Below are 27,019 nucleotides of genomic sequence, written 5' to 3' on the forward strand. Positions count from 1 at the left end.
CAACAATAAATTGCAAACAACAAAGCGGCGTTAAACTTTAACAGCTGAGAAACACTCGACTTCACTTCAAATGTACTCATTTATATATATATCAAACAATTCTATTTAACTTAAAAATATACAGAGAAAAAAAAAACAATAATCATTTAATTGTGTCATTACTAACATAGTTGGAATATTTGCGTCCTGCACTTTTCTGTTCACGAATATTGTATTTACTTATGAAAAATAATTCATTCAATTATAATTTTTTTCCAATTTTAGAGCCCAATATAATACTAATTTCCAATCGTGTTGGAATGTAACAATACGCGTTTACAAAACGGTAAACTCGCTTGTATCCGAAGAGCTTTCCGCTTCTGGAATGGTTCTGTCCGACTTGGAAGCTCCCTTCAACGAGCCCCTACCGTACTTGTTCCTGTGGTCGAAATCGAACTTTCCGACCTCCTTCCTGTTGAACGTGTCCACGATGTTCCTCACCAACGACTGCTTCGGTCGATCGTCCATGCAGTACTGTTTCCTCTCGGGAATTGGTGTGAAGGCCCTCCGCTTCTCGCCTGCAATATACAGATTCTTCGGGGACTTCTTCAATCCGAACTCTTTAGAACTTTCAGTCTGTTTCTTTATGGCACCGCTGCTGAAAATCGAAGCTATACGATCGCTCAAAGGTTTCGAGATTTCCTTCTGTTCGCCGACGGCTTTCTTATCCGTCTCGCCGGCAGCCGTCGTCTCAATCTTGTTGGCGTCGTTCTGCTTGAATATATTCCTGCTGATGCTGAAGGGATTAGCAGGAGCTTTGGATTCGCTCTCTGGTAAAGTCGAGGACACGACGTCAGGGATTTTCAGGTAATTTTCTCGCGGATAAATCCTGGCTCCGTTCCGTTTCATGGTAATACTCTGTAGGCTGAGATTGGAAACTTTCGTTTCTTTCCCTGGTTTCGTTACCTCCAAAGTGCTCCGCTTACCGATAGATCTAATTTTATCTTTAACGCACGAATCCTCCACCAGTTTCTTCTCATTTTCCGACTTGATCAAACGATTTCTGGTAAAATTTTTAGGCACTCGACGCGATGGCACTCTCAGATTATCTTTCAGATTGTTCTCGATCGGCTCATTCTTTATAACGCCTAAATCTTTTATGCTGAGCTTCTTTTCTTTGCCCACGAAAGCGCTGTCATTGCGCAAAAAGTCGATGTTCTCGTAGTTTGGAAATTCCTTGCGTTTTTTCTCGTTGTAGAAATCCTCGCAGCTTTTAGTGCTGAATTCATCGTCGCAAAGGCAAATCTCCGATATCTTCAGGCTACAGTTTTCGCAGCTCTTACTCAGCTTACCTACGGAAACACAGATCTTCGGCTTGGATTTCTTCAGTGTTTCGGCGAGGGGCTTTATGTTATCGGAACTGCGACTCTTGGCAATATTTGGATCGAAAATTTTGTGCGTGATCAGTTTTCCTTCGGTGATCGGTTCGAGCGCGGGACTCCGGTGACCAGAAGGAATGCCTTCAGGAGTTGTGCTTCCGCTGGAGCTGGGACTCAATCCGCTGAAATGCTGTATGTCGAACTGCAAGTCCGAGGGCAACGGTTTCCCCACCAAAAGATGCATCGAAAGAGATTCCAGCCACACTTCGGTCACTTCAAATGGTGGCCTTTTATCTGGATTGAGATCTGTGCAAAGGCAAGCGATGCTGAAAAAAGTTTCCGGACAATTATTGCAGAACTTTTCTCTGAAGGCGTTCTGGTTCAATCCGAAATCGTTTGATCTCGGCATGAAATCGGGGTCAGCTTGAATGCGGCCGATGATCTGAAATTAATTGCATATAATTATTATTGTAGAAAGTATAGAAATTCCACTGAAATACCTCGCATAAAACAATTCCAAAGCTGAAGATGTCCACTTTCTCATCGTATTTGTTGCCCTTCATCATCTCCGGCGCCATCCAATACGGATTTCCTACAACTGTGTAGCGTTTCTTGCGCTCCTGTCGCTTGGGTCCCGTCCCGCATGAACCTTTCGGCGAACGTCGTACACTGTTGGTGGCTTGCGAAACGATCCTTGCCAATCCGAAATCCGCTACTATCACAGTCTTATCCTGAAACAAATCAGGTTTATATCCATTCCAAAGATGTTGATAGTTGGAAATACCTCTCTAACCAAGCAGTTGTGAGAATTCAGATCTCTGTGTATAATATTCATGGAATGCAAATAGGCCATACCAGCGGCAATGTCTTTAGCGAAGGATACTCGTTGTCTCCAAGGCAACTGTTGCGTAGAATCGTGCAATAGCTCGGTGAGAGTACCACCAGCTATGTACTCTGTGACCAAATGCAGCCTTCTCTCCTTGTAAAGAACACCTATGAACCGCAGCACATTGTTGTGGTGCAAGTTCCTGAGCACCGCCACTTCCTTGAGAAAATTCTTCTGCGCCTCCTCGTCCACTCTGTAGAGCTCCTTGAGCACCATCACTTCAGCAGTATCCTTGGTGGTCACCTTGAAGACTTGCCCGAAGAAACCCTGTCCAAGAAGCTCGCCCTTCACGAGGTCAGAAGCCCGGAACACTCGTTGTTGCGGTCTTGGTTCCAAGAAAGAATAAGCTCTCGACAGCTCCGTGAGTCTTTTCGTATTTGGCACTCTGTTCAACAAATACTTTTATATTTCTGTACGGCAAAACTACATGAATGCGATGGAACTTACTCATCTAAAAGGCGGCTCATCGAGGAGCTTCGTTCTTTATCCAAAAAAGGTTTGCTCTCTAAATTGTTCTTCCTTTTCAACTGCCTGGAACGGGTTCCACTCATGTAGCCCTCATCCCGTCGTTTGAACAACCTTTCAGCCTTTTCCGTCTTGTTTATTTTATTTAAAGAATTATTGCTAATCGTCACTACACTTGGAACAACTTCCTCGATCTTCTTCTGAGCATCGCTGAGTAATATGGAATCCGTTGAGGCAGTTTTCTCGAAGACACTCGGACTCTTCACGGTCGGAATGTTTGTATCACTGGAAGTGGTCGTCAGTGGGGTCGAGTTTATGCTGAGCGCGGAGAATTGGGGTTTCCTGCTGCGCGAAATCGCTTCTGGGTCATGCTCTATTGTCAACTAAAATTACACCAAAATGCAATTTAATATGCTGCAAGCTATTTTCCTATCGTCAAACACATACCTGAATCACAGTCTCTGAATATCTCAAGAGATTCTCAACACTCTCCAATGGTGTATCGTTCACAGGCGTACCATTTATTTCTAATATCCTATCTCCGATGTGCAACGACATCAGATCATTATTAACGTCCAACCTAATTGAATTTGTAGCTAATATTAACATTGTTATTGCATCAAAAGTATTTGAAAAAAATCTTGTCTTGTCGATAAATAAATATTTAATAGATAATAAGTATGATAGGTAATTAAATTTGGGAAAGCACATACCTATAAGATTTATAAGGTGTTAGATAGCAGCAGAAATTGCAAGCCGATGTTAGAAAAGTTAACGCCAGACCGATGAATTTCCCGTGGAGTCGCCACATCAGTCTTAAAAGTTATCCCAGCGAAGAAGAAGAAAAAATGGCAAGAAAGAAAAAAAAAATACATCACGATGTACGTTAGTTCTTAAGCTTGGTATATAGTAAAATATTGATTTTACATTCTAAAGTGTGGAAAAGAGTGAACGTTAAAATGACAAACAAAATTGAATGCATATATAAATAGTTATAAATATGATTTTTGTGTAAAAGAAACGTTATTTGCATTATTAGTGGGTTGTTTACGTTACTTTTATTGATTCCACTTGGTTAATAGACGGCGTCATCATAAATAATTAATATAAAACTACTGTAGCGATAGCAACTGTAAACTAACATCAAGACTACGTTTTACAAAACGTTTCCAATCTCACGAAATAATCATTTTATGTTTATTTATGATAAATACAACAAAAATCGTTTATTTATCACCAAATATGAAAAGAAAAAAGAAGATTGTATATGTACAATATATACAATACAGAAATGTACATTCATATGAAACAATGGAAGCTCATTATCAAACAATAAATCGTAACAGAAAATGAGTTATGATGATTAGAAAAGAAGCAGTTGCATTTTGAGTTGTTTTTAATTTGTTAAATGATAATTATTATTAATAAAATTAATAAAGAAATGTGTAAAGAATTTTTTAATATTCTAGTTCTGTTCCATACTTTAGGATGTTGTATTAATTTTGTATTGATAAAACTTACTGGGAAATGGTGAGATGATGAGCGGTGCCAATAGGATCGGCGGACAACTTGATTCCTTTTTGGCCGCTGGGCACCTCAACGAGCCTAATGGAATGCGGTTTCGTGATAAAAGGACATTTAGTGGTGCGCTGAAGAGGTTGCATCTGCTTTTTGTAGCATTGCCCGCTGGAAAGATGGAAATTAGGTATTCTCGATGCGTGGCCAGAAGAAGAAGCGAGACGATGATATTACCAATAAAGCTTGGAACGTTCAACCAGGGCATAGGAATCGCCGTCCCCGATGAAGATGCCGCAGAGGCCGCAGCAGAAGCATTCTGGATGGAACTTGTGTTCTCCAGCTACCATCACAGGACCAGTTATGATCTGATCAACAATAAAGAATAAATTGCGCGTTCCATCGCGTTATAAAGTTATGTTATTATCGTACTTCATTGCATTGCTGGCAAGACTCCCCGTATCTGGACCAGTAGTCGTTCTTACAGAACAAGAGGCCATCCTTCTCAAAGTACCAGTTGGACAGGGAGGCATCGCACGCTGTGCACCGGAAACAGTCCATGTGCCATTCCTGTCCCAGGGCGGAAACGAACTCGTCATCGAAGACGACGTTCATACAACCCGCGCACACAGACTCCGTTGGCTCGGGCTCATCTGCAAAACATCAACAAACAAACAACATAACAAAACTATTTGCTGGAATCGAATAGGATATCGGCGTTTTCTCGGAAACAAGTAATTTTCGCACCGAGGAACTCGATGCCGGAGACGGAATCCCTCTAAATAGAAGCGTAACTGTGTTATCGGCCAAATGAGTACCATACTTTCGCCCCGGAGGAAAGCTCTCCTTGACTGTGTTTGCATGCATTGTGTGTGTATATGCCTGTGGTGCGCCCACGCGACTCCGCTCAATTATCGATGATTATAGTGACAATGCATGTCAATGCACCGGATACGCAGAGACGATACAGTTCACCCGAAACTGTAAGATTCGATAAGGAGAATGCAACGGATAAAGGGTCTTACCATTCTCTAGAGACTCTTCCATCCTGCTTCATTCCTGCACAAGATTTGCTACTGACATCGCAGTGCGCCGCGCGCCAGTGACAGGCAGCAGGTTTCTCGCAGAAGACGCGCTCACAACACACAAGAACTACCTTTTCCAAGGCTGGCTTCTGTTTATCCTGTCTTATTTGTTTGTACATGTAAACAACCTTTACACCGCTTCTAATTCACGACTTTGCCATTTCACATAAACAGCCAACTAATTGAAATTTGAAGAATCCGCCAACAATCAAAATAATTCCATTACGATCAGCTAAAAATTAAAGCGATTTGTTCAATTACATTGCATGTTACATGTACTCAGTTTTTACCTTTTGCTAAGCTCCTAGCAACACCTATCCTTACCTATAAACGATAACAATGATTAATAAAAATAATATAACATATGTTGATATTATTAAAACTTTCTTTTTGACGCATTCAACTCAACAAAGCAGTGTTAATTACTCATCTTTAAGATGATATAATCGTTTAATTGCGTAAGCACATGAAAAATTTAAATGTGTTTTTGTAAATAAAACTATAAATGAGATAACTTTTACCAGTTAGGCAACTCAATTCGCAGAGTCTTAGCAGTGTTTGACAGGTCCGACGCCACTGGGTTGGAAAGCCGGTCTATTTCTATACCATTTTGTACCACGCGACACCAGCTCAGGCAACGGTGAGGGGATAATTCTGCTCTGGATTTCATAAACCCCGAACACGTCAAGAATTGCTGACAGAAGCGTATCCGACATCGGGCAATTGTCACGTTAGCAATAAGGTGTCCGCAGGTGACAGCCAGTAAATCTTTCTCTGGTCCTGTGGTGTATACACACGCAAACATACATACGCACATACATCGACATACACACACGACACATATAATATATGTTTGCAGTGGATATAATCGAGTGGACTGGTACAGATTCTCAAAAGGATATAGAGAAGCTTGTGTTCGTTTCGTTTTGGAGTTTTATTTTTTTTAACTCGCCTAAAACTAGGTAAGTACTCTTGTCCCACTGACGTCAAGTGCATTGCACCTCGTCCCATTGTGCAGGCAATTGTTACTAATTATCTTACAACAAGACAAGAATCGCAACCGTCGTAAATGTAATACAAACAACATAAGTTTCAGTATTGAATCAATCTTTCCTATTTACTTTTAAGTACAATCACAAAGAAAATATGTTTTGCACGAGTTGTTTATTTATGCAGTCCATATATTATTTTATGACATTGTTCCCATAGAAATGCGCTACATTACCGATCTCATTTATTTGCTGATCAAGTTATAAACTGCAATAAAAAAAAACTTAAAGTAGGTTATGAGTAATAAATGTTAATCGCTACTTATTAAGATAATTGTATTTTTTTTTCTTCATATAATTAAACACCGAAATGCACTATAGTAAATTAATTTCCGTTGTTTTTTTTCAAACTAGAAAGGAGTAAATTTTAAAGTGAATATTAAGTTGCTACTTGACGTTTGTGACATTAAAAAAATACTGCATTCCTGTAAAATCAATAAATTTTTTTAGTTAGTTATGAATTTTGACTAAAATTATTATTACGATTCAATCATGACAGTAAATGAACAATTGACTTATTGAATGACAGAAGCCGTTCAATAATTTCTATAATTATGCAACATTGTTTTGTTGATGTTTTTTCTTGAGCAACTCATATTTGAGACTAAACAACCATTCACGTTTCATCTACGTAATAGCGTATTATCTATTAATAAATAACTGATAGGACGCATATCTGTAAAGTGCACAATATTATAATTTGTAATACACACTTACGTTTTTGTTTCTAATACGATATTGTTTTTGTTTTTAATTACAATTATTGCCTACTTTGTTTTTGAGGTCTATTAAATGTAACAATTTCAAATACGTTTTTTTTATAAGATTGATGTATTTCCACTAAATGTTCGGGTAATTCACAATAGGATTTACCTGGATTTTAGGAATTACGCCTAAATCACCTGCACAAAACAGTGAATTTTAGGATTGATTTAAAAATCACGAGAAGAAACAGTTATAATAAACAGAACTTGCAATTTGCGTTACCCAATTATGACTTAATTTGCGTTTTCTTCAAAGCAATTATCTTGATTTTCTCGGTGATTGTTAATTTCCTTAATTGTTTTGTTTACGTGACGTTGATCACATTGCACCTGACAAGAAAAAGGTTAAACATTAACCCAGTAGTAAATTATCTACTTTTCTAATATTGGAATAGATTACGATAAAACTGCAGTTTATGTAATATTTGTACTAAATCAAGTACGTTTATGAGCAGGATGCGAATCGGGTCTGTTCGATCTTGAATATTTTTAAGTTGCTTGTGTAACTATAAATCCTATTATTAGAACAGGAAATTTTTAAATTCCGTGAATCCTTCATGGAAATCTAACAAAGCAGCTGTTTCTTTTCAAAAGGTACGGAGAAGAAAGATATTTGACTATGCCCATGGTATTCAATGGAAATTTTAATAACAAAAGCACTTTTTTTTTTCAAAGGTCAAACATAACATACATAGTAATATATTTTTTTTATTTTTATAATTCCTTATCTCAATACTATTTTGTAATGAAATCCAAGGCTGGATTTTCAAAGTCAATGGCGATGTGGGACCGCGAAAGTTGAAGTGCAGAGAGTAGAAAGTAACCGTTGTAGATATATATATATTTTGTCTGAAAGAATCGAAAAAGAAAAGCGAGAAGAAATTTCGTTTATGTGCACCGATTTCTAATTGTCTTCTTCAATGTAATGCTTTGCTTGTCTTTTGGAATATTTATTTTTAACTTATTAATTGACTTAGACTCTGTACTTGGTGTAATTAAGATGTTTGTCGGGGGAAGGAGAGACAGAGAGAAAGAAAGGATCATACGATCAAGGTGTGATTGGCAGGTAGCAAACGCGAGAGTTCTCTTCGGATGCTTTCTCTGTTCGTTCAAGCAAACCAGGTAGATTTTTTTTGTTGCACGCAATCTCGATTCCAGTTCAGATACACTTTGTTGATAATATTTTCTTTACTGCTTCTGAAATTATGTGTGTGTACATACGAAAACCTACGACAGTTTCGTCTTTTGAATCATCATAATTGTTCCGCTTTCTACCGGATGCAATAAACCTTAAATTCAAGAAGTTGTTTGTATTCCGTTATTATTTACTTTGTTTTTACGAAATTCTGTTAGCCAATATTTTATAGAAATCTCAACTGCAGTTATATTTCAGGAAATTGTAATATTTATTGAATAATCAATTTGTAGATATAATCTTAATCTGAATATCAATATTGATAAAATATTATAAATTATACAAAGATTTGATATTATCATTTTTTTTAAATGTTTGTATAGAATGCAATATTACTTAAAATATTTGATTTTTAAATTTAATATGTCTCGTAATTTAATACTGTTTGTATTGTAGTTTTTTTAATGCTGAAGATATTTAATTGTAAGATAATGGAACTATCTTGTTGGAAAATTAGCGTAATAAATATGTAAAGTTTGAGATGAGTGTAATTAACGTGTAATTGGTATAGTTAATTTTTAATTGGTCTGATTAGTTTCTATTAATACATTTTCATTTTGCAAAATGATTTGTTCTTAGCAATTATTTTATTCTCCATCTTTTTTTGTGATGTTTTGCATCAGGAAAACAATGCTTGCTGGGGTAATTAAAGTTCACTTTCTAATTGATTGGACAATGGGTCATGGCTATGCATTCCTCCAGTTGCGACTGGAAAGTCGTGGGTTCCCTTTTACGTTTACCTTGTTAGCTAAATGTGACATATATTGACAATATTAATGAGACAGCTTTGTTACACAATTATTGTGACAATGTGGAATAGGCAAATAGTTTGACCTGTTGATGACATCGCATGGCATATTTGAATTGAACGGTTCTTTTTTACACAATATATGCGCGTTCGGTGCAACCACTTTTGTCTGTCGTTTGCGATGCGGTGTTTCGGACTAAAGTGAACAGTGAATCTCTTTTATTTCAGCCAAGTAACGATTAAAGGATGTCGGCGAAGGCAATCCGCGAGGCTACCGGAAAGGACCTCATCAATAGGCTGCTTGGAAATGGCACGGCCGCCGCTCAGTGTCGTTTTGCCTCTGTGAATCCGGAAACGAAATTTTCTCACCTGATTGCCGAGAATCCCTGGTTGGAGACGAGCAAGTTGGTCGTGAAACCGGATCAACTGATCAAACGCAGAGGCAAATTAGGTATGATTATAGCTGATCTGTCGGTGCCGGTGTTATTCTAACGTTGTCCATAATTTAGGGTTGATCGCTGTGAACAAAGACATTGGCGAGGTGGAGCAATGGATTGCGGAACGTATGAACAAGGACCAGAAAATCGGTGCTGCTACAGGCAAATTGCGTAACTTCATCATCGAACCGTTCGTTGCGCATACGGCCGAGGAAGAGGTTTACGTCTGCATCTACTCGCATCGGCACGCGGATACCATTCTTTTTCATCACGAGGGTGGTGTAGACATTGGCGATGTTGATGCGAAAGCCCTTAAGTTCGATGTTCTTGTTGGCACGGAATGCACAGAGGAGCAAGTCACCGAGAAACTGCTCGGTTGTGTCAGTGACGAAGCTAAAAAAGCAATGATCGCGAAGTTCGTCGTAACGCTTTACAAAATGTACGTGGACATGTACTTTACTTACTTGGAAATCAATCCTCTGGTCGTTACCGCTGACAAAATTTACGTGCTTGATCTGGCCGCCAAACTGGACGCGACCGCCGATTTTCTCTGCAAACCCCATTGGGGTGAGATCGATTACCCACCACCATTTGGACGAGATGCATACCCAGGTATGTACATAAATCACATAACACTACCATTTTTTGGAATGTCATCTATTTCCCTATTGCAGAGGAAGCATACATCGCTGATTTGGACTCGAAATCTGGAGCTAGTCTTAAGTTGACTATTTTAAACAAATCAGGACGTGTTTGGACTATGGTCGCAGGTGGTGGCGCTTCCGTCATTTACAGCGATACCATTTGCGATCTAGGAGCATCTGGAGAATTGGCTAATTATGGAGAATATTCCGGTAGGTACAACTGTTATTATATGACTTTGCAATATCAATTTAATGTTTACGATTTTATTTTGAGTATGTATATTATGTGTTACAACAAATGTTATTATGATTACAAAGGGCTGTATTTCCGCCGAATATAAGACTATTTTTAAATAATATATGAATTTCAGGTGCGCCATCCGAACAGCAGACCTACGAGTACGCCAAAACGATTTTATCATTGATGACTCAGGAGAAACGTCCCGACGGAAAAGTACTGATTACTGGAGGTGGTATTGCCAATTTCACGAATGTGGCTGCAACCTTCCGCGGAATTATAACCGCCCTCAGAGAGTTCCAGCAGCGTCTGATCGACCACAAGATCTCCATCTTCGTGAGACGCGCTGGCCCCAATTATCAAGAGGGTTTGAGACGTATGCGCGAAGTTGGACAGACGTTAGGTAATCTGATTGTTTACCTACAATTTCCATTTCCATTCAATAACGTGTTTCGTAGGTATTCCTTTATACGTTTTTGGACCGGAAACGCACATGACCGCCATTTGTGGTATGGCTTTGGGGAAGAGGTCTATTCCATCAGAGAATTGCGTGAGCAGTGAAACTACCACGGCCAATTTTCTGTTGCCCAATGGAGAATCTACTTCAAGCGCCAATATGGCCGGAGATTGCCAGGAATCTTGTTTAATGCAGCAAGGAGTATGCTTTTTTTATTTTTTTTTAAATCAATCATTTCATTACACAAAGTTCCATTTTGTCTCCTTATAAAAGAAAGTCATGGTAATGGTGTTGTTGTGTTTGTCTAAATTGTGTGTGCAATATTAGGTGATTTGGTTCTTTAACAATTTTTCTGTGAGAATTTATAGTTATATCAACTATGAAAGAGACTCAGAAATTTTAAATTGACGCTCCGTCTATTATTATACTACTTTATTATTTTAACTTAACATAAATTGCTAATAATTAACAATAGCTTGCGCAATTACCTTATGATGGGTAACTCATTCGGTCAGCAATCTCTTAACAATTAACTTTCACTAACAATATACACATTTACAAACTTCCCTACCACACTCCCTCTAACAAGTGGCCATTAGAATTAAAATACTTGCTATTATTTTTTTTTTATTGTAAACACGAGCAAATGAATTGTTTAAGGACCAGAGACCAAACCCCATAGAAATATCCCTGCCAGATGTTGTGTCCAAGGTAAAAATACTAGTTACATTTAAAAAAAAATCTATTTATCTAGAATTTCATTTTCAAGGTATACTTTGTTCTTGTCGAATGTCGTACATGTTTTGTTGTGTTGTTCTTTGACGTAATCTTCTTGTTTTCTGTATTTACGTTTTTGTTCGTAGGTTGATGGCGTCGAGAAGGATGAGAAACCAATGTTTTCCATTAAGACAAAGGCCATCGTCTGGGGTATGCAGAACAGGGCCGTCCAGAGTATGCTCGATTTCGATTTCGTCTGCCGCAGGGCCGATCCCAGCGTAGTAGCAGTAATTTACCCATTCACGGGTGACCACAAGCAGAAATTCTATTGGGGCCACAAAGAGATTTTGATTCCTGGTACTTTTTAATTGTTTCAATTTTGGTTGCAGTTTGGTATAATGTTCTTTATCGCTTGCAGTTTATAAGAAAATGAACGACGCCATGACCAAGCACCCGGATGCCGATGTTTTAGTGAACTTCGCTTCGTTGCGATCAGCTTATCAAAGCACGGTAGAAACTCTGGAATATCCACAAATTAGGACGATCGCGATCATAGCTGAAGGTATTCCCGAAAATTTTACTAGGAAAATGATCAAGTTGGCCAACGAGAAGAACGTGAACATTATTGGTCCAGCGACTGTGGGCGGTGTGAAGCCAGGCTGCTTCAAAATTGGGAACACTGGCGGTATGTTAAACAAATAAAATATGTATTTGTTTACTATAATATAATTGTAGGTATGATGGACAACATCTTGCACTCTAAGCTCTACAGGCCTGGAAGTGTGGCTTACGTGTCACGCTCTGGAGGTATGTCCAACGAATTGAACAATATTGTATCCAAGGCGACGGATGGTGTTTACGAAGGAGTGGCCATTGGTGGAGACAGGTATCCGGGAACCACGTTCATGGATCACATTATGCGTTATCAAAATGACGAAAAGATCAAGATGATTATATTGTTGGGAGAGGTGGGTGGTGTCGAAGAATACGAGGTTTGCGAGGCCATCAAGAATAAAACAATTACGAAACCGCTGGTGGCCTGGTGCATTGGTACTTGCGCCGGAATGTTTACGTCCGAAGTTCAATTTGGTCATGCCGGCTCTTGCGCCAATACCAATAAGGAGACAGCGACAGCGAAGAACGAAGCCCTGAAGCAGTCGGGCGCTTACGTGCCAGAGTCGTTCGACTCTTTGGGTGATATCATTCAGAATGTCTATCAAAGTTTGGTGAACAAGGGGATAATAGTTCCTGCTCCGGAAGTGCCGCCGCCAACCGTGCCCATGGATTATAGCTGGGCCAGGGAGTTGGGATTGATCAGGAAACCGGCTAGTTTCATGACGTCCATCTGCGACGAGCGCGGCCAGGAGCTTCTGTACGCCGGCATGCCTATCTCAGATGTGCTCAACAAGAACGTAGGACTCGGAGGAGTCATCTCCTTGCTCTGGTTCCAACGTTGCTTACCTTCGTATGTATGCAAGTTCTTTGAGATGTGTCTGATGGTTACGGCCGACCACGGACCTGCCGTATCCGGTGCCCACAACACCATAGTATGCGCTCGTGCCGGTAAAGATTTGGTATCCAGTGTCGTGTCTGGTCTTCTTACCATCGGTGATCGCTTCGGAGGCGCATTGGATGGAGCCGCTCGGCAATTCAGCGAGGCCTACGATTCCGGTCTGCATCCTGCCGAATTCGTCAACCAAATGCGCAACAAAGGTCAATTGATCATGGGCATCGGTCATCGCGTCAAATCCATCAACAATCCAGATCAACGTGTAAAGATTGTGAAAGAGTTCGTTATGGAGTTCTTCCCTGCTACGCCTCTTCTGCATTACGCCCTGGAGGTGGAAAAAATTACGACAAGCAAGAAACCCAATCTCATCCTTAACGTTGACGGTGTCATTGCTTGCGCTTTCGTTGACATGTTGAATAACTGCGGCAGCTTTACAAGGTGAGAAAATTTTATTATTGAATAGCGTTTTGCAATTTAATTATTTTTGAAATATTTCCAGAGAGGAAGCCCAAGAGTATATTAGCATTGGTGCCATTAATTCGCTTTTCGTTTTGGGACGCTCCGTCGGTTTCATTGGACACTACATGGATCAAAAGAGATTGAAGCAGGGATTGTACCGTCATCCTTGGGACGACATTAGTTACGTGATGCCCGAGCTCAATAACTGATGATATTTTACTGGCTATATTTTTTAAACCATTCCCTCTTAAATGTTACGATTTTTTGTACTAAGATCACGGATTTCATACGGCGAGTGCATTTAAAAGTGTTACAGAAAAAAAATATAAATTATATAAATATTCAGACAGCTAATTTATTGTATTTTAATTTTAAATTAGGAAACTTTTACTATTGTTTGTTTGTTTGTTTTTATTTTCTTTTAATTATTTCTTCATTTATTATTATTATTTTATTTCTTGAGCTTCGAGTAATTGCGAGGAAAATATACGGATGTAAATTGTTCTTATAATAAGTTGTAGAAATAATCCACAAATATATAAATATATTAGATATCAATTTATTTTATTTCATCTAATTGTCACAAAGCTGCGAAAGTAGTTAACAGTGTATGCGAAAATATTCGTATCGTGTATTTTCGTATAGAATAAAGCAATTTCCTAAATATGTTTTTTTTAATACACCATCTAATAATTAAATATTGGAATATAATTCTAAATTATTATATTGTTAATGATTACATAAATGATTTATCATGAAACTTAAAGTAGAAATTATTCTATTTGAAGTTTGGTTATTTATAGATATTATATTAAATGAAGGTGCATTTGAGTCTACAAAGCTGGAGTGCGATTGTGCTCTAGAAACAATACATACGGCACGCGAAATTTTATGGTAAGACAATGTTTCAAAGTACTTTGCTGCTTTTCATTTTGACCTTTCCAGTGTAGATGTTCTTGTTCTTGCTGTTGGAAACGGCATTCTTCTCGCGCCAGTCCGCCTCCAACCGCACCCAGATTCCACCTACAAGGAAAGTTTTGTTTTTCGTTAACTCCTTATTCTAGTATGGGTAGGTCACTAAGTAAATACCGGCGTGATTGTATTGTCTGGTGTATAACTTGTTGCAATGCTTGATCGGGGAATCCGATGAGATTGTGCGCTCGTTGAGCAGATTGGTCATCTTCTTGAAAGCGGTTTCCTCGTTGCTTCTCTGCAAATCCTGATTGGAGCGCGCCGATAAACTCATCTGCCACAGTTTCCCGTTCATTTTCTTTTTATTCCGCTTTTTAGTTACCTAGAGCAAAAATCACGCGCAGTTGATTTTACATTCTGCAAACTTCAAACTACCACCTTCTTCTTTTTGGTCGAGGCATACGACGATTCGCTGTGGCGGCTCGACGAGGAGGTGAAAGTGCTGTCGCTGTCATCCGTTTCCGAATGGGTCGAGTATTCGTCGTCGTCACTTTCGCCGTGGTTCTCGCAAATGGATCCGAGAAGGCCCAGCTTCTGACGGGGCGGTACGATTTCGAGACCGTCCCACCAAAGCACCTCCTTGCTGTCCAATTTCCCATCGTCCGGTTCGTTGGTATCTCTTGCCACCAATCTTGTCAGCCTATCAGGAAAGACCAAACGAGGAGCTTCCTCGCATATTAGAGCACGATAATTGTCCAACAATCCTGCAATGGATGCATCCTTAATATCCTTGGTGCAAATCGTGTGATCCCTGCAGTGACAGCCGGTCCTGTCATCCAACAACTGAAACCTGTAGGTTCTTTCGCCACAACAAGGATACCTTCCAACTGGCAAAGGGGGTTTTTGCGTGTCCATGGTGAAGAACTGCGGATGGTCGGGGTGATATCTGCACCAGCCCTCTTGTCTTACCGGAAAATACTTCTTACAAGAGAGACAGTAGAGGAAATGGGCGCAGCCCCACAACCGCCAATATACTTTCCGCCAAGTTTTTAAACTTTTATAAAGGCTTACAATAAAATCATTTATATTCCATTGGGGATCGCGTTCGTGTCTACTGGTTATGGAACCGTCGTACTCCAAGCGCATGTAACTAGGGATGCATGGGATCTCCGGTGAGTAAGGCGGAGAAACCAGTTGCTGGCAATGTTTGCATTTGTAAATATAAGCCAACGAACAGTAGTGACCACGCACAGACTCCGTCTCAACCTCGCAAAGTGATTGAATCAATTTACAGAAGAGACGCGATTGTATTTTGTCTTTGCGATCCTTGATATTCTCCACCTCTATATTAGTGTACATAGCGGCCAGTCTAGTCAATATCGAGTCGTTCAGGCACGATAGGTTCGTGCCCGTTTTCAGTATCTCATTCATATTTCGATGGCAGTAGAACAAGCATTCTTCGAGCAGCGATTCCATTTGCAGAAACGACGCAGATACCAAGATGGGAATGGCTGCGCTGGCTTCCAACTGGGGTTTATCTCCGTCCGTCGTCTTTGATTTTGTCATCCACGTCATCAGCCAGTCGAAGATTGCTATATCGCAATGCACCGAAATGTCCATGTCGTCGAGCTTCTGATCTTTGGTAACGTCAGCGAAATAACCCATCTGCTCCACGAGCAATTTCTGATTACAGATGAAATCTTTCTTCGTACCCTTCAATTCATCGTACACGTGTATCTCCACCTCTGATCTAAAATAACATCATCTTAACATTTAGTTTCATTCCTTTACGTAGAATAATTACAATGTCTTTGTTATTTTATTTACTAATGCAGCGGAGCTCGACTTCCTTCGACTTAACGCGCTCTCGCTGCTGGACTGTTGTACGTTAAAACTTGATTTCTCTAAAAACAACCTCAGCTTGTATTCTATTAATCTATTTATATCAAAGAAGTTTACCTTTAACTGGTTGCCTCTTTGAAATACTACTGGAACTACCTGATGGGACAATGTATGGTAAAACTGAATCCAGCAAACCTTCCTGTAAGATTTCATTCAATTTCATCTCAAGTGGCTCTTCCAGATGCGTATTACTTTTGGCCATCTCTAAAATCCTCGAATTAATTAAATTAATCTTAATTTAATATTCATCTTACCAGGATTCGCGTCTTGCTGATGTTCAGCAGTTACGTCTTTCTTCGGTTTGGTGTTTGCGAACTTGCTGTTCTTCAATTTCAACCAATCGACCACGTCGGTCATTCCTTCCTGAATGAGTATGCCTTCCAAGTTGTCGTTTACCTGGTACGCCGTCTTCAGGAAGTCCAGAAACTCCTTGACCGTAATCTCGGAGTTTTCCTTGCTCTTCGGTTTATCAACGTTGACTGTAATGGTGGTCTTTTCGACATCGCAAAGCTCCATCCTCGCCACTGGGCAGGCTCCAAACGTTTATTGATTAAACTTCTCTCGCATTAATTTATTGATGAAAATCAGAATACAAACATAGCGCATACTAGAAAATTTCTGACGTCTCGTCAAAAATGAGATGCGAAACGTGCCAAAATTGATAAATTGATGAGATTAACTTCAAAATTTAGAAAATTCAAATGTTTCATACAAAATTTATATTGTGTATATATGTTTGCCTATATATTTAGTCTGTTTAGCTAAAACTTTCAATTACAAAAGATCCTGAATTTTAATTGATAGAGTGCATTTACTAACATTTATTTATATAGTCTCGATCATATTTACTGACATGATTTGAATAATTAATTTAAATTTATTTATATTATTATTATTATGTACATTGCTTTTCTATTGTAAACGAATTATATATTTTTTTTAACGAAATATATATAAATTATAGTGAAACTATATTCAAGTGTTTTTATTTATAGTAGGGTTACTTAGATATTCTAAAGCAGCTGTCATCTTATAGGAACTATTTAAAAACTTAGATTGTTGTATAACTACAGACAAATACGTAATAGGCTGAAAAACGCTGTTCTAAAAAAAAACATAAAGAATTGTATATAATAAATATATGTTGAGATTTGCTTAATTTATTATCCTTTTGCTCAGTTTATCTACAGAAAATGAAAAATATTGTAGCGTTTATTTTTTTTTGTAATTTGTTCACAATTTAATAATTTGCCTCTCTTCATTTGTTTCAAAACCTAAAATTGACGTTTTCACGAAAGATGACAGCTGTCATTTCGCGACACATTCAAAATTTAACACAATCTACAAGTTGAGAAACTATTGCAGGATGTTATATATTGGAAATGAGTTAAAAAATGATATTTTATCCTTTGCATAAAATAAAATAATAATTATTGTACATATTTTATTTTATTCAATACAATATTACATTCGATTGGGAATGCGTTACATAATTACATAAGTAACAAAAACTTAATTCAAATATTATATACAAAGACAGTACACAGAGAGAGACAGAGAGAAAGAGTAAACCGAAAAGTAAATAACAGAGGAAAAATTTAAATCTTATAAAGATCGAGCGTACCGTTTAATCAAATTAAATCTTTGGGGCAGTCCGAAAGATTTTCACTTTACTGAATCGTTTCTCAAAATAATGCGAAAAAAATAATAAATAAATTAGAACATATAAATGTGGATAATCAAAGTTTGCTATTCTCTGTGCCTATCCTCGGTATGTGCACGCCGTTGGTTATGGTCGGAAGAGCGGTTTCATCGACAGTAGTGCAGATGTTATTGTCGTGACCGAAGTCTTTCGGATTGTCCGCCTGCTTGGGTCCGTCCATCAAGAAGACCGTCAGCAGGAACATGATGGAACCTGCAAGATTATTGTTAGATTTTTGTTGGTGGTAGAAGTTATTGGTGAGCTCACTGATTCCGTAGAAACCTGCGTAAAAGATGTAGATGCTCTCCCTGTAACCGATAGCCTTGGACACGGGTTCAACGAGGATGGGAAGATTTCCTCCGATGTTGTTCATGACGAAGAGGAAGATACCTACTGTTGTCGATCTAACTTGCAGAGGCACGATTTCTACTAAGATGGCGAAGAGAATTCCGAACCACATTTCAGCTATGGAAAATATTACAATTACAATTCAAGTGTGCCTTGAGACAAAATCTAATCTATTGGTTAATTACCGAAGAAGTAGGAAATTCCCAAGGTTATCATGGCCCACACGGGAGAAAAGTAGACGCTGCCGAAAGCACCGGGAGTGGAGATCAGTTGACTCACGGCTAACACGATCACCCTGGATCTGACTCCCATCTTTGCTACAAACTTATCAGACACGATACCACCAGCCACGACACCGATACTTCCGATACCGATGGTCACGGCGAACAACCACCATCCAAGATCGTAATCCGGGAAGTACTGCTGGTAATACAGATCGCAGTTGTACGCAAAGCACATACCACCTGCAAATACATACTGTTAATACATTTCATCTAAAGATTTAATAGACTTACCGCAATGTCTTATGGAAGCAGCCAAACATAACATGATGATCCTAGGCTCCAAGATCACGGACCAAATAGAAGCCTTCTTGCCGTTACCTGTGGTCTCCTCACCGATGGATTGCCTCGCCGGTTCTTTCAATGTTAATCCCGTCAAAATCGCGATAACCAAAGCGATAACCCCGGCTCCATAATAAGTGATTCTCCATCCCTACACAAAAACAAAATGTTATAGAACCCGCACATAAACCAAACACTAGATCTAACCATATCCCAGATGTTCAAAGTCGGAATGTATCTTCCCACAGGAAAGGCGATTCCGTAGCCGCCGTAGATTCCCCAATTGAAAATGGACATAACCAAAGCACGCTTCTCTTCAGGGAAGATGTCCGAAAGGATACCGGTCGCCAAAGGATTGCAGCCGGATTCGCTACAAAAAATTAATGAATATTAAATTTAATTTAATTAAAATTTCTTTATTCATTACCCAGCAGCCATGATCATCCTCAATATAACCAAATGCCAGTACTCCTGTACCGATCCGGTGACGATCATCGCGATGGAAAAAACTACGGTGCAGATCGTCAACATCTTCACCCTGTTGTACTTGTCGGCGAGGAATCCCATGATGACACCGACAACCGTGAAAACTGCAATGAAACTTGGGCCGGCTAAGATCTGGTAATCCAATCCGAGCCCGTTGTAGTTCCACTCGCAGTATCCCGTCCCATTGATGTTGTACGACAAACATCTAAATCACATTCATTTACAAATCTTTCAAAATCAACGAAAAAATATTAATATTATTATTACAAATTTATTAATATATTTCTATTGTGCGCAAACGAAACCATTGCATTGCGAGTAAAAGCGAATTGTAACAATGCAGTTTAAATACCACGGGCCGCCGGGAATCTGGTTCTTTTGTAATCCGCGTCCTTCTCGGACCACATATTATGTGATAAATTGTGCTCGCCGTAACAACAAACAAACAAACAAAAAAAAAAAAAATAGTATTTGGATCAAGGAAATGCAGTTACAAATGTATCCGGCAAATAGAAACAAGCGCAATTTCATTTAACATCAATTAAATGTCAACACAAATAAGTAGGCTGCTTTGTAATAATAAAAAAAGAAAAAGTTGTTTACTTTAAACGTCAAAATCGGTGTCATCTATTAAGCGGCTTGTTTGTTGCGTTTTAAAAAATGTAAATAACTTAAATTATTGGTGAGTATTATTCATTAATCTTTTAAACTAAATACTTATTTATTATATCCGTGTGTTATTAGTAATAATTCATTTTTGTATGTTATTGGTAATAATTGGTTGCTAAACATGTTTTATTTTTGAATATTGATTTCAATAACATTCAAAATATTATTGTCGTTTTTAATTCAATTCTGAATCGTGTCCATTCCAGATTCAATAAATTATATTGATTTATTGATTATTGATTTAAGGTTTTTATCAATGTAACTACTTCATATTCAATTTTTGTATGAATCATGAAAAGATATAGTTTAAATTACAATAGTGCGGTTTTGGTCAGATAGGTTTGAAATAAAATGTGGTTTAAAGTCCTTGATTAGTCCGTTTTAGATTATTGTGCGAGTTATTTCTGTACTAGTATAATATATTTATTAATGAATAGACTAAATAGAAAGTTTTTTTTTTAAATGAAAACTAGAATTTAGATTTTACTTACGTGTCAGAATTATTGGCACTTCCACATTGGACGGGTAGTTGATTTAGGTGGTACTCTGTAGTGTTCAATTGGCAAGTGATATCTCCGTAATGCAAATCGATGGCAATCCTCTTTGAAGTCACGCCAATCAAATAATGTCCTAATTCACCCAAAACGTAGCCAATTGATACCACAAACAATACGTACGGCTGATACAAGAAGGACAGCTTCTCCAGAAACGCAGGTGCAACCATTTTGAAGCTCTGTAACATATGACAAATAAAAAGCATTATTATTTGACGTTAGTTGGTTGTGAAATTGATAGATTGTGATCAAAACGTCAAGCTTTGAATAAGAAGACAAAATAGAAACATTATGATATGACGTTTGTTGACGGTACTTTTGTTAAATTTTGTTACATTTTGGATCACTTGACAAAAATTGAAATTACTATATGACATTTGTTAGCAATAGAATTGATAGATTCACATTTTGAAGCATCGAATCACATGACAAAAACAAGCATTATTGTATGACATTTATTGACAATTATGACAAATTGGATATTGAAAACAATATAATACAAAATAAAACAAAAGTAGTTATACATTTTGTATAAGCATAATTATTTCGTTAAAAAAATCGTTCGTAATATTAATTATTAATATATTATTATTATTAAATTACTTTTATGTATTCTCGATATTACGTAATTTAATATATAAATTAAAATAAATATTGCAAGGGAAAACGTAATTAGAACGCTTTGTTGTAAAATATATAACATGTTGTCTTTTGTAATTTAAAAGCAATGCATCAAGTGGCTTCTTTTAGAACGCGAAATTACTTTTGCTCCGCTTCAGCGGTAAACATCTCCCGGCGCATGCACAATTTTCATTTTCATCCAATTTACTTTCAATAAAGAATAACTTGCAGTAAAACCTTTCATGATTTATCAAGTATGATGTAACAAAATTATATATTTTAAAGTTACTATTATAATTCACAAACCCAAAATATGATAAGTATTTAATGATATTAATAAAGTCACTTTTTTTGATTTCAAGTCAGAATTTTGTTACTGTAATTGTAAATTAGGAATACAATAATTATTAGGTACTAATAACTAATTGTAGTTAATACATCTGACACACATTTAAATCTTATATTTTGTTTAGTTTAAACTTTTTGCTGCGTGATCCAACATATGTGTTTCTAGTTGTGCTGCGTTACAATTATTTATATTGTTAACGTATAGAATCAAAAAAAGAAAAGTACTAATTCCTCGTTTTGACACAAGGTGACATCTGTCATTTAAGTGTGTCACTTTGCGACCCATTAAAAACATAATGAGACCCATGATTGAGAAACGCTGGTCTATTGTATAACCTAAATCTGTCATGAGCAAACTTTTTTAGAAGTAATTTTTTTTCGCAAAAAAAAGATGGTATATGAATGCCGGATAGAACATCTAGACAGGCCGTCGTAGTTTGCCCATCACTGGCCTAGATCATAAAGATACAAATTTCAGTTTTATATCATTAAAAAAGGCACAATTAGTTTAAATAATTCGTATGTAAATGATATATTTATTTAGTAATAGTCATAATGTCATATCTATTTATACCTATAAATTTATTACAATCTCTTAACAATGATATGATATCACGAATAATTGAAAAATAATTATTAACCAATTGTTCAGAGTAAATTATTTCCACGAAATATGAACAATTACAGTTTGAGAGACGCAAAAAGCGATGTTGCCATTGTTCTTAGATCATATTTGCGATCGTGCCGAACATGCAAAATCACCATAAATGTACATGAATATTAATAATAATTATCATTAATATAATGAATATAATTTTACAAAAAAAAAATAAAAATATTTTCGCAACGCAGTTCCCCTTTAATAATGCTGCCTGCTCATATGATAATTATACTTTCTCTCGAAGAATATAAAATAGCGACGAGTGACCTTCCATTCTAAGCAAGATCATGGGGGCAGACGAAGGTAATATTTAGAGTTGCGAACCGTGAATACCACGAGATGAATGACCAAAGAATGTTATTTTTGGTGATGCATTTCTTGCACGGAATTCTACTACCTGGAAAGTTGAGAGACGTTCAAATAAAAAATAGGGAACCCGAGACTTTGATTAACAGAAGAAGAACAAAAAAGAAAACAGTAGAAGCGGTTATCCAACTACATTAGCAAATTAATTAGCAACTTCTTCAGAAACAAGAGAAGTATTTGGATCGAATTACTTTTATTTATATATACCGAAGACATTTTTTTTGTTTCGTAAGTTATTCAAGTGTTTTTCTCACTCTCTCTCTAGATCGGTTGCGTTATGTTAATTAAATTTTTGTGTATTTCTTATATTGTTTTCGATCACGGGATTTATTTTGCATTAACGTGGTTAAAGAAATGAGAAGAAACAAGTGGGCAGTGTAATTTTTATGACATCAGCAACTTCCGTCAGCTGCTAACGTCTGCAAAGAATGTTAGATTACAAATACAAATTAATTACAGCAAACGTTTCCGCACTGTTTGAAACCGGACTAATCGAGGACTTTAAAGCCGCTTAATAATATACCGCACAAAAAGAGACTTTATTGTATACGGGAACAAAAGAAAAAGATCAATACGTACTGGTCGAAACCGGATTATGATGTATTTTATTTCGAGGACATAATGAATAATTATTTATTGAAAAATGGAAAACCGTCAACTTGTCTATTTTTTTTTAAATTGATATTCACTAGAATGTTGTCCGGAAAGTATGGAAATGTGTTATTAATTTTCAATGTTAATTGTTGATTTATTGTTTCGCGCATATTTAAATAAATGAAAGGAAATTATACGTGCTGATGCCTAATGAGAACAATAATTAAACTGTAATTAGCTGCACACAAGTAAATTATATACGAACACACGCATTGTTATAAATTCATTATCAAGAGAATCTGCGTCGAATTGCATTCGATTAACATTTGATTGAGGATGATGTAAATATGGATGAGAATAATAACACTAAGATTTAAAAAGAAAAAAAAGGTCAGCTCTTTATTATTTGCTCAGACATTCTTGAACTTGAACTTAGTTTTTTGTTTTTTTTTTGTTGGGGAAACGATTTTGCTGTAATGCTTAGTTGACCTTCGAATCATCAATGACAGACACTTATTAATATAATTTAATGTATTTTACCATAAAGTTTGCTTAATTAATTCTCAATAGATTATTATTTTAAATAGAAATTATCTGAACAATTATACAAAATATGGAAAAATATTGTATCCCCTTAGACTGTTTGAAACCGAACTAATCGAGACTTTTAAAACCGCATACAAATAAAGAAACTTAACTTTAGGTATACAAAAAATGTATACTAAATACTCAATTAAATTTAATTGTTTTGAAATTTTCAAACCGGGCTATGCGAGTTATTACAGTGTAACAAATTAGTAAATTCTGCAGCCCTTATGGACTAGGTTATAACACTATGATTTTGTAAAGTATCAAATAATTTAATATCTCCTAATGTAAAAGTAAATGACCTTTCTTTAATAATGAAAATCACTTTCAATGTTTCGGTCAACGATTCATTAAATCCGAACAAAGTCAAGGTTTGTAAAATTAATTGTAATTTATGAATGACAAATTCTCAATGACAACAAATTTCAATTTATTGTAATCAATATCATTACTAGTATTTCCAAAACGAATAAATTAAAGAAGTTTAAAATTACATAGTAAATGAAAAAAAAATATATTAAATAGAACACGACAACTTTATGTAATGTTATGTAAAAAGAGTATCGACAATTAAAAACGATTATTGCCGATTGCGCAAGAAGCGAAGCATCCTTGGATCACTAATCTTTGGAGCGACAATTAAACATATAAAAATAACAATAATGATCATAGAAGAAGCTTGGAGCGACAATAACGTTGGAACGAAAATTTAAACACGTTTCTGCATAAAAGAAGAAAAATATAATAATAAATAAACGGTAAAATTTCAATCCGGAAATTTTCACCCTGAGGGTATTTCCACGAAATTTGCTGAATACACGCCGAGATGAATCCATTTACATTTCGCATCACACGCTCAAATAAATCTTTCCGAACACACACACACACATGTACGTGTATGCTCACCTCTTGCATCATTACTGAATATTCATGCATTCGCAAATTCAATTTATAGTCGACAATCTTATTGGTGAAACGAGAACTGCATTATTATTATTCAACGTATACGATTTGAATCTGTTTATCCGTCCAAATGCAACTTAAACTTTTGAATTAATCAATTGTGAATTTAGCAAATAGAAATTATTTCAGTTACAGCAATATTTTGAACGCAATCAAAAATTTAGTTTCTGCAAAAATAAGAGACATGTCTCTTTGTTTTGATCTTTGATTCAAATAGTGCGTAACCGCACTATGCAAGGTGTTCTTGTATTTGTACTTGATTTATTTCTATATACTTATATTACGGCAGATTGTAAATACAAATATACTGATGTGATTTAACAAACTAATAGGCCAATTCGATTATTTTTCTATTATATTAACAATTTGCAATTTAACAGATGGTCGTGTAGTTTTACAGCGATTATTATTTAATGATTGTTTAAAAAATAGGTATGATTTTATTGATGAAAAGAAATATTTTTAAATTTACTTCTTAATTGATTATATAAAAAAATAATGTAATTTATTTTTAAATTATTGTTAATAATTAAGAAAAATAATCAATATTGAGTTTTTTTTAAATTATAATTTAATGTAAATTATGAATTAATGTTTTGGAGATGAAAATTTAAATTAATTGTAAAATTTCTTTCCTTTCGTCAGGTTTTCACAAAATCAATGAATGTAATCAAATGAATTAAAATTTTCTCAATAATATCCGGTGAATGTAAATTCCGGATATTGACTTTGTATAATATTAATTATATTTGCTATAATGTTTTAAATAATTTAAAAAAAATGTCAAAAATATGGAAATTATTGGAATATAATTACTTTTCTTCGTCTTGGTATATAATCAAAGAATTGACAGTTTAGGGTAGTAAATTTTAAATTATTTGTATTTTTTTTATTTCGTTTTGAATTTGTATAAAATTGATTATATTTGGTGTAATTATTTAAATAATTTTAAAATGTTTCCATAATATGGAAATAATTGACTTTAGAAATTGAAAATTAAAAAAAAACTTCAATAATATAGAATAAGGTAAAAAAATGATTACTTGCCTTCCGTTTGGTATTTCTAAACTGGAAAGTTAAAAAATATCCAAAAAGATGATTATCCAAACAAAAATTATTATAAAAATTACAAAAATTATATCGCCGAACGTACACACAGTAAGCACTTTTTTCAAACTGATAATTTCTGTTAACTTTCTGGTTAAATTTCTGGTATTAAATTGATATGCTCATAGTTGATGGTATATTCGGAGTACCAAACCTAAACCGCAACCCGGTCCATACTGAAGATCATGGCGTGGTCCACCGCAAGATATAGTCCTCGTGGTGGCGGGACCAAAGGTGGTAGTAGGTAGTAGTAGTAGTAGCAAGGTGCAGTGGAGGAAAACAAAACGGAGCAGCTCGAGGAGCCCAAGGACGCGGCTGCTACGGAATGGGTATATACCCATGACCGTTCGCGTACCAGAGAGATATCCTGTCTGCGTCTATCATATTGTAGTGGTTTAGTACTTCTTGGAGGCCACGGGAACATGTCGACGAACGTCGACATCATCATCATGAACATATATTAATAATAATCACGTTTTGTATCTTTGCACCAACGTCGGAAGACCTCGAGGAATTTTAGCTCATTAAACACGAAATTACTCGAGTCAAGAAAACTTTTAATGAAAAACCGAAATATATCAAATCAAAGAAATATTTCATTTTCAACAGAAATATTTATCATAGAATATAAAAGTCTATAATTTTGCAAAGAACATACATACTATTTTTGTAACAACTTTCTTTTGGTTCTTGGGATTAAAATATACGTTAATTCATTATATAAATGCCTAATTACAACGTCCTAAATAACCAAATATCTTAACCGGTGTATCTCAAACTATGGTTCACGTTAAATATTTAATAAGTCGAAAAATGACAGATGTCACCTTTCTGTCAAAAGTGACAGCTGACAAAGCGTAAAAAAAGGTTGTATCCGCAGTACAATCACAAATAAGAAATGTTGTGTGAATAAAAGGTTGAGAAATACTGATCTAAATTAGTATAGTTTAACTTAATATATAAACTTAGGTTTATAGTGGATATCTTTACGGTTAGTCTCTCTGTTGGTACGTTTGTCTCCTGTTAATCATTTTCGGTATTGTCTAATTATGATCGATTTTTTTATTTATGTACTAGATAAAAGATATTTAATGAAGAATACAGACGT

At 36.2% G+C, this 27,019-nt stretch overlaps 4 protein-coding genes across 6 annotated transcripts; 1 reads left to right on the forward strand and 3 right to left on the reverse strand.

The window, feature by feature from the left end:
- Positions 1–90: 90 nt before the first annotated feature.
- On the reverse strand, positions 91–5,527 carry LOC108569618 (LIM domain kinase 1). 2 transcript variants are annotated; one of them, XM_017931236.1, is made up of 10 exons: positions 5,250–5,527; positions 4,657–4,877; positions 4,462–4,592; positions 4,231–4,395; positions 3,423–3,524; positions 3,157–3,289; positions 2,692–3,092; positions 2,143–2,629; positions 1,859–2,089; positions 91–1,800 (listed from the first exon to the last, which is right to left on the reverse strand). In XM_017931236.1, exons 1-10 carry the CDS (start codon positions 5,269–5,271, stop codon positions 316–318), a joined length of 3,378 nt encoding a protein of 1,125 aa, XP_017786725.1. In that variant the 5' UTR covers positions 5,272–5,527; the 3' UTR covers positions 91–315. The 2 variants fall into 2 exon arrangements, with proteins under 2 accessions (XP_017786725.1, XP_017786726.1); XM_017931237.1 differs by lacking the exon at positions 3,423–3,524.
- Positions 5,528–5,874: 347 nt separating this feature from the next.
- On the forward strand, positions 5,875–13,851 carry LOC108569619 (ATP-citrate synthase). Of its 2 annotated transcripts, XM_017931238.1 has the most exons (11): positions 5,875–6,271; positions 9,294–9,516; positions 9,575–10,114; positions 10,177–10,356; positions 10,518–10,787; positions 10,843–11,042; positions 11,502–11,552; positions 11,705–11,915; positions 11,977–12,243; positions 12,294–13,506; positions 13,568–13,851. In XM_017931238.1, the coding sequence occupies exons 2-11, from the start codon at positions 9,312–9,314 to the stop codon at positions 13,734–13,736; spliced, it is 3,306 nt and encodes a 1,101-aa protein (XP_017786727.1). In that variant the 5' UTR covers positions 5,875–6,271; positions 9,294–9,311; the 3' UTR covers positions 13,737–13,851. The 2 variants fall into 2 exon arrangements, with proteins under 2 accessions (XP_017786727.1, XP_017786728.1); XM_017931239.1 differs by lacking the exon at positions 11,502–11,552.
- A 472-nt stretch (positions 13,852–14,323) lies between these two features.
- LOC108569603 (uncharacterized protein KIAA1841 homolog) lies at positions 14,324–16,876 on the reverse strand. Its single transcript, XM_017931214.1, has 6 exons — positions 16,596–16,876; positions 16,399–16,545; positions 16,244–16,343; positions 14,878–16,189; positions 14,617–14,821; positions 14,324–14,550 (listed from the first exon to the last, which is right to left on the reverse strand). Exons 1-6 carry the CDS (start codon positions 16,855–16,857, stop codon positions 14,435–14,437), a joined length of 2,142 nt encoding a protein of 713 aa, XP_017786703.1. The 5' UTR covers positions 16,858–16,876; the 3' UTR covers positions 14,324–14,434.
- A 1,127-nt stretch (positions 16,877–18,003) lies between these two features.
- Positions 18,004–26,124, reverse strand: LOC108569639 (putative metabolite transport protein HI_1104). The gene is made up of 8 exons (XM_017931270.1): positions 25,852–26,124; positions 20,601–20,842; positions 19,382–19,645; positions 19,162–19,324; positions 18,907–19,105; positions 18,577–18,855; positions 18,311–18,508; positions 18,004–18,256 (listed from the first exon to the last, which is right to left on the reverse strand). The coding sequence occupies exons 2-8, from the start codon at positions 20,831–20,833 to the stop codon at positions 18,081–18,083; spliced, it is 1,512 nt and encodes a 503-aa protein (XP_017786759.1). The 5' UTR covers positions 20,834–20,842; positions 25,852–26,124; the 3' UTR covers positions 18,004–18,080.
- Between the last annotated feature and the right edge of the window lie 895 nt (positions 26,125–27,019).

Source organism: Nicrophorus vespilloides, unplaced genomic scaffold, assembly GCF_001412225.1.
Source record: "Nicrophorus vespilloides isolate i.1.1-1 unplaced genomic scaffold, Nicve_v1.0, whole genome shotgun sequence".
In the NCBI taxonomy this organism is placed as follows: domain Eukaryota; kingdom Metazoa; phylum Arthropoda; class Insecta; order Coleoptera; family Silphidae; genus Nicrophorus; species Nicrophorus vespilloides.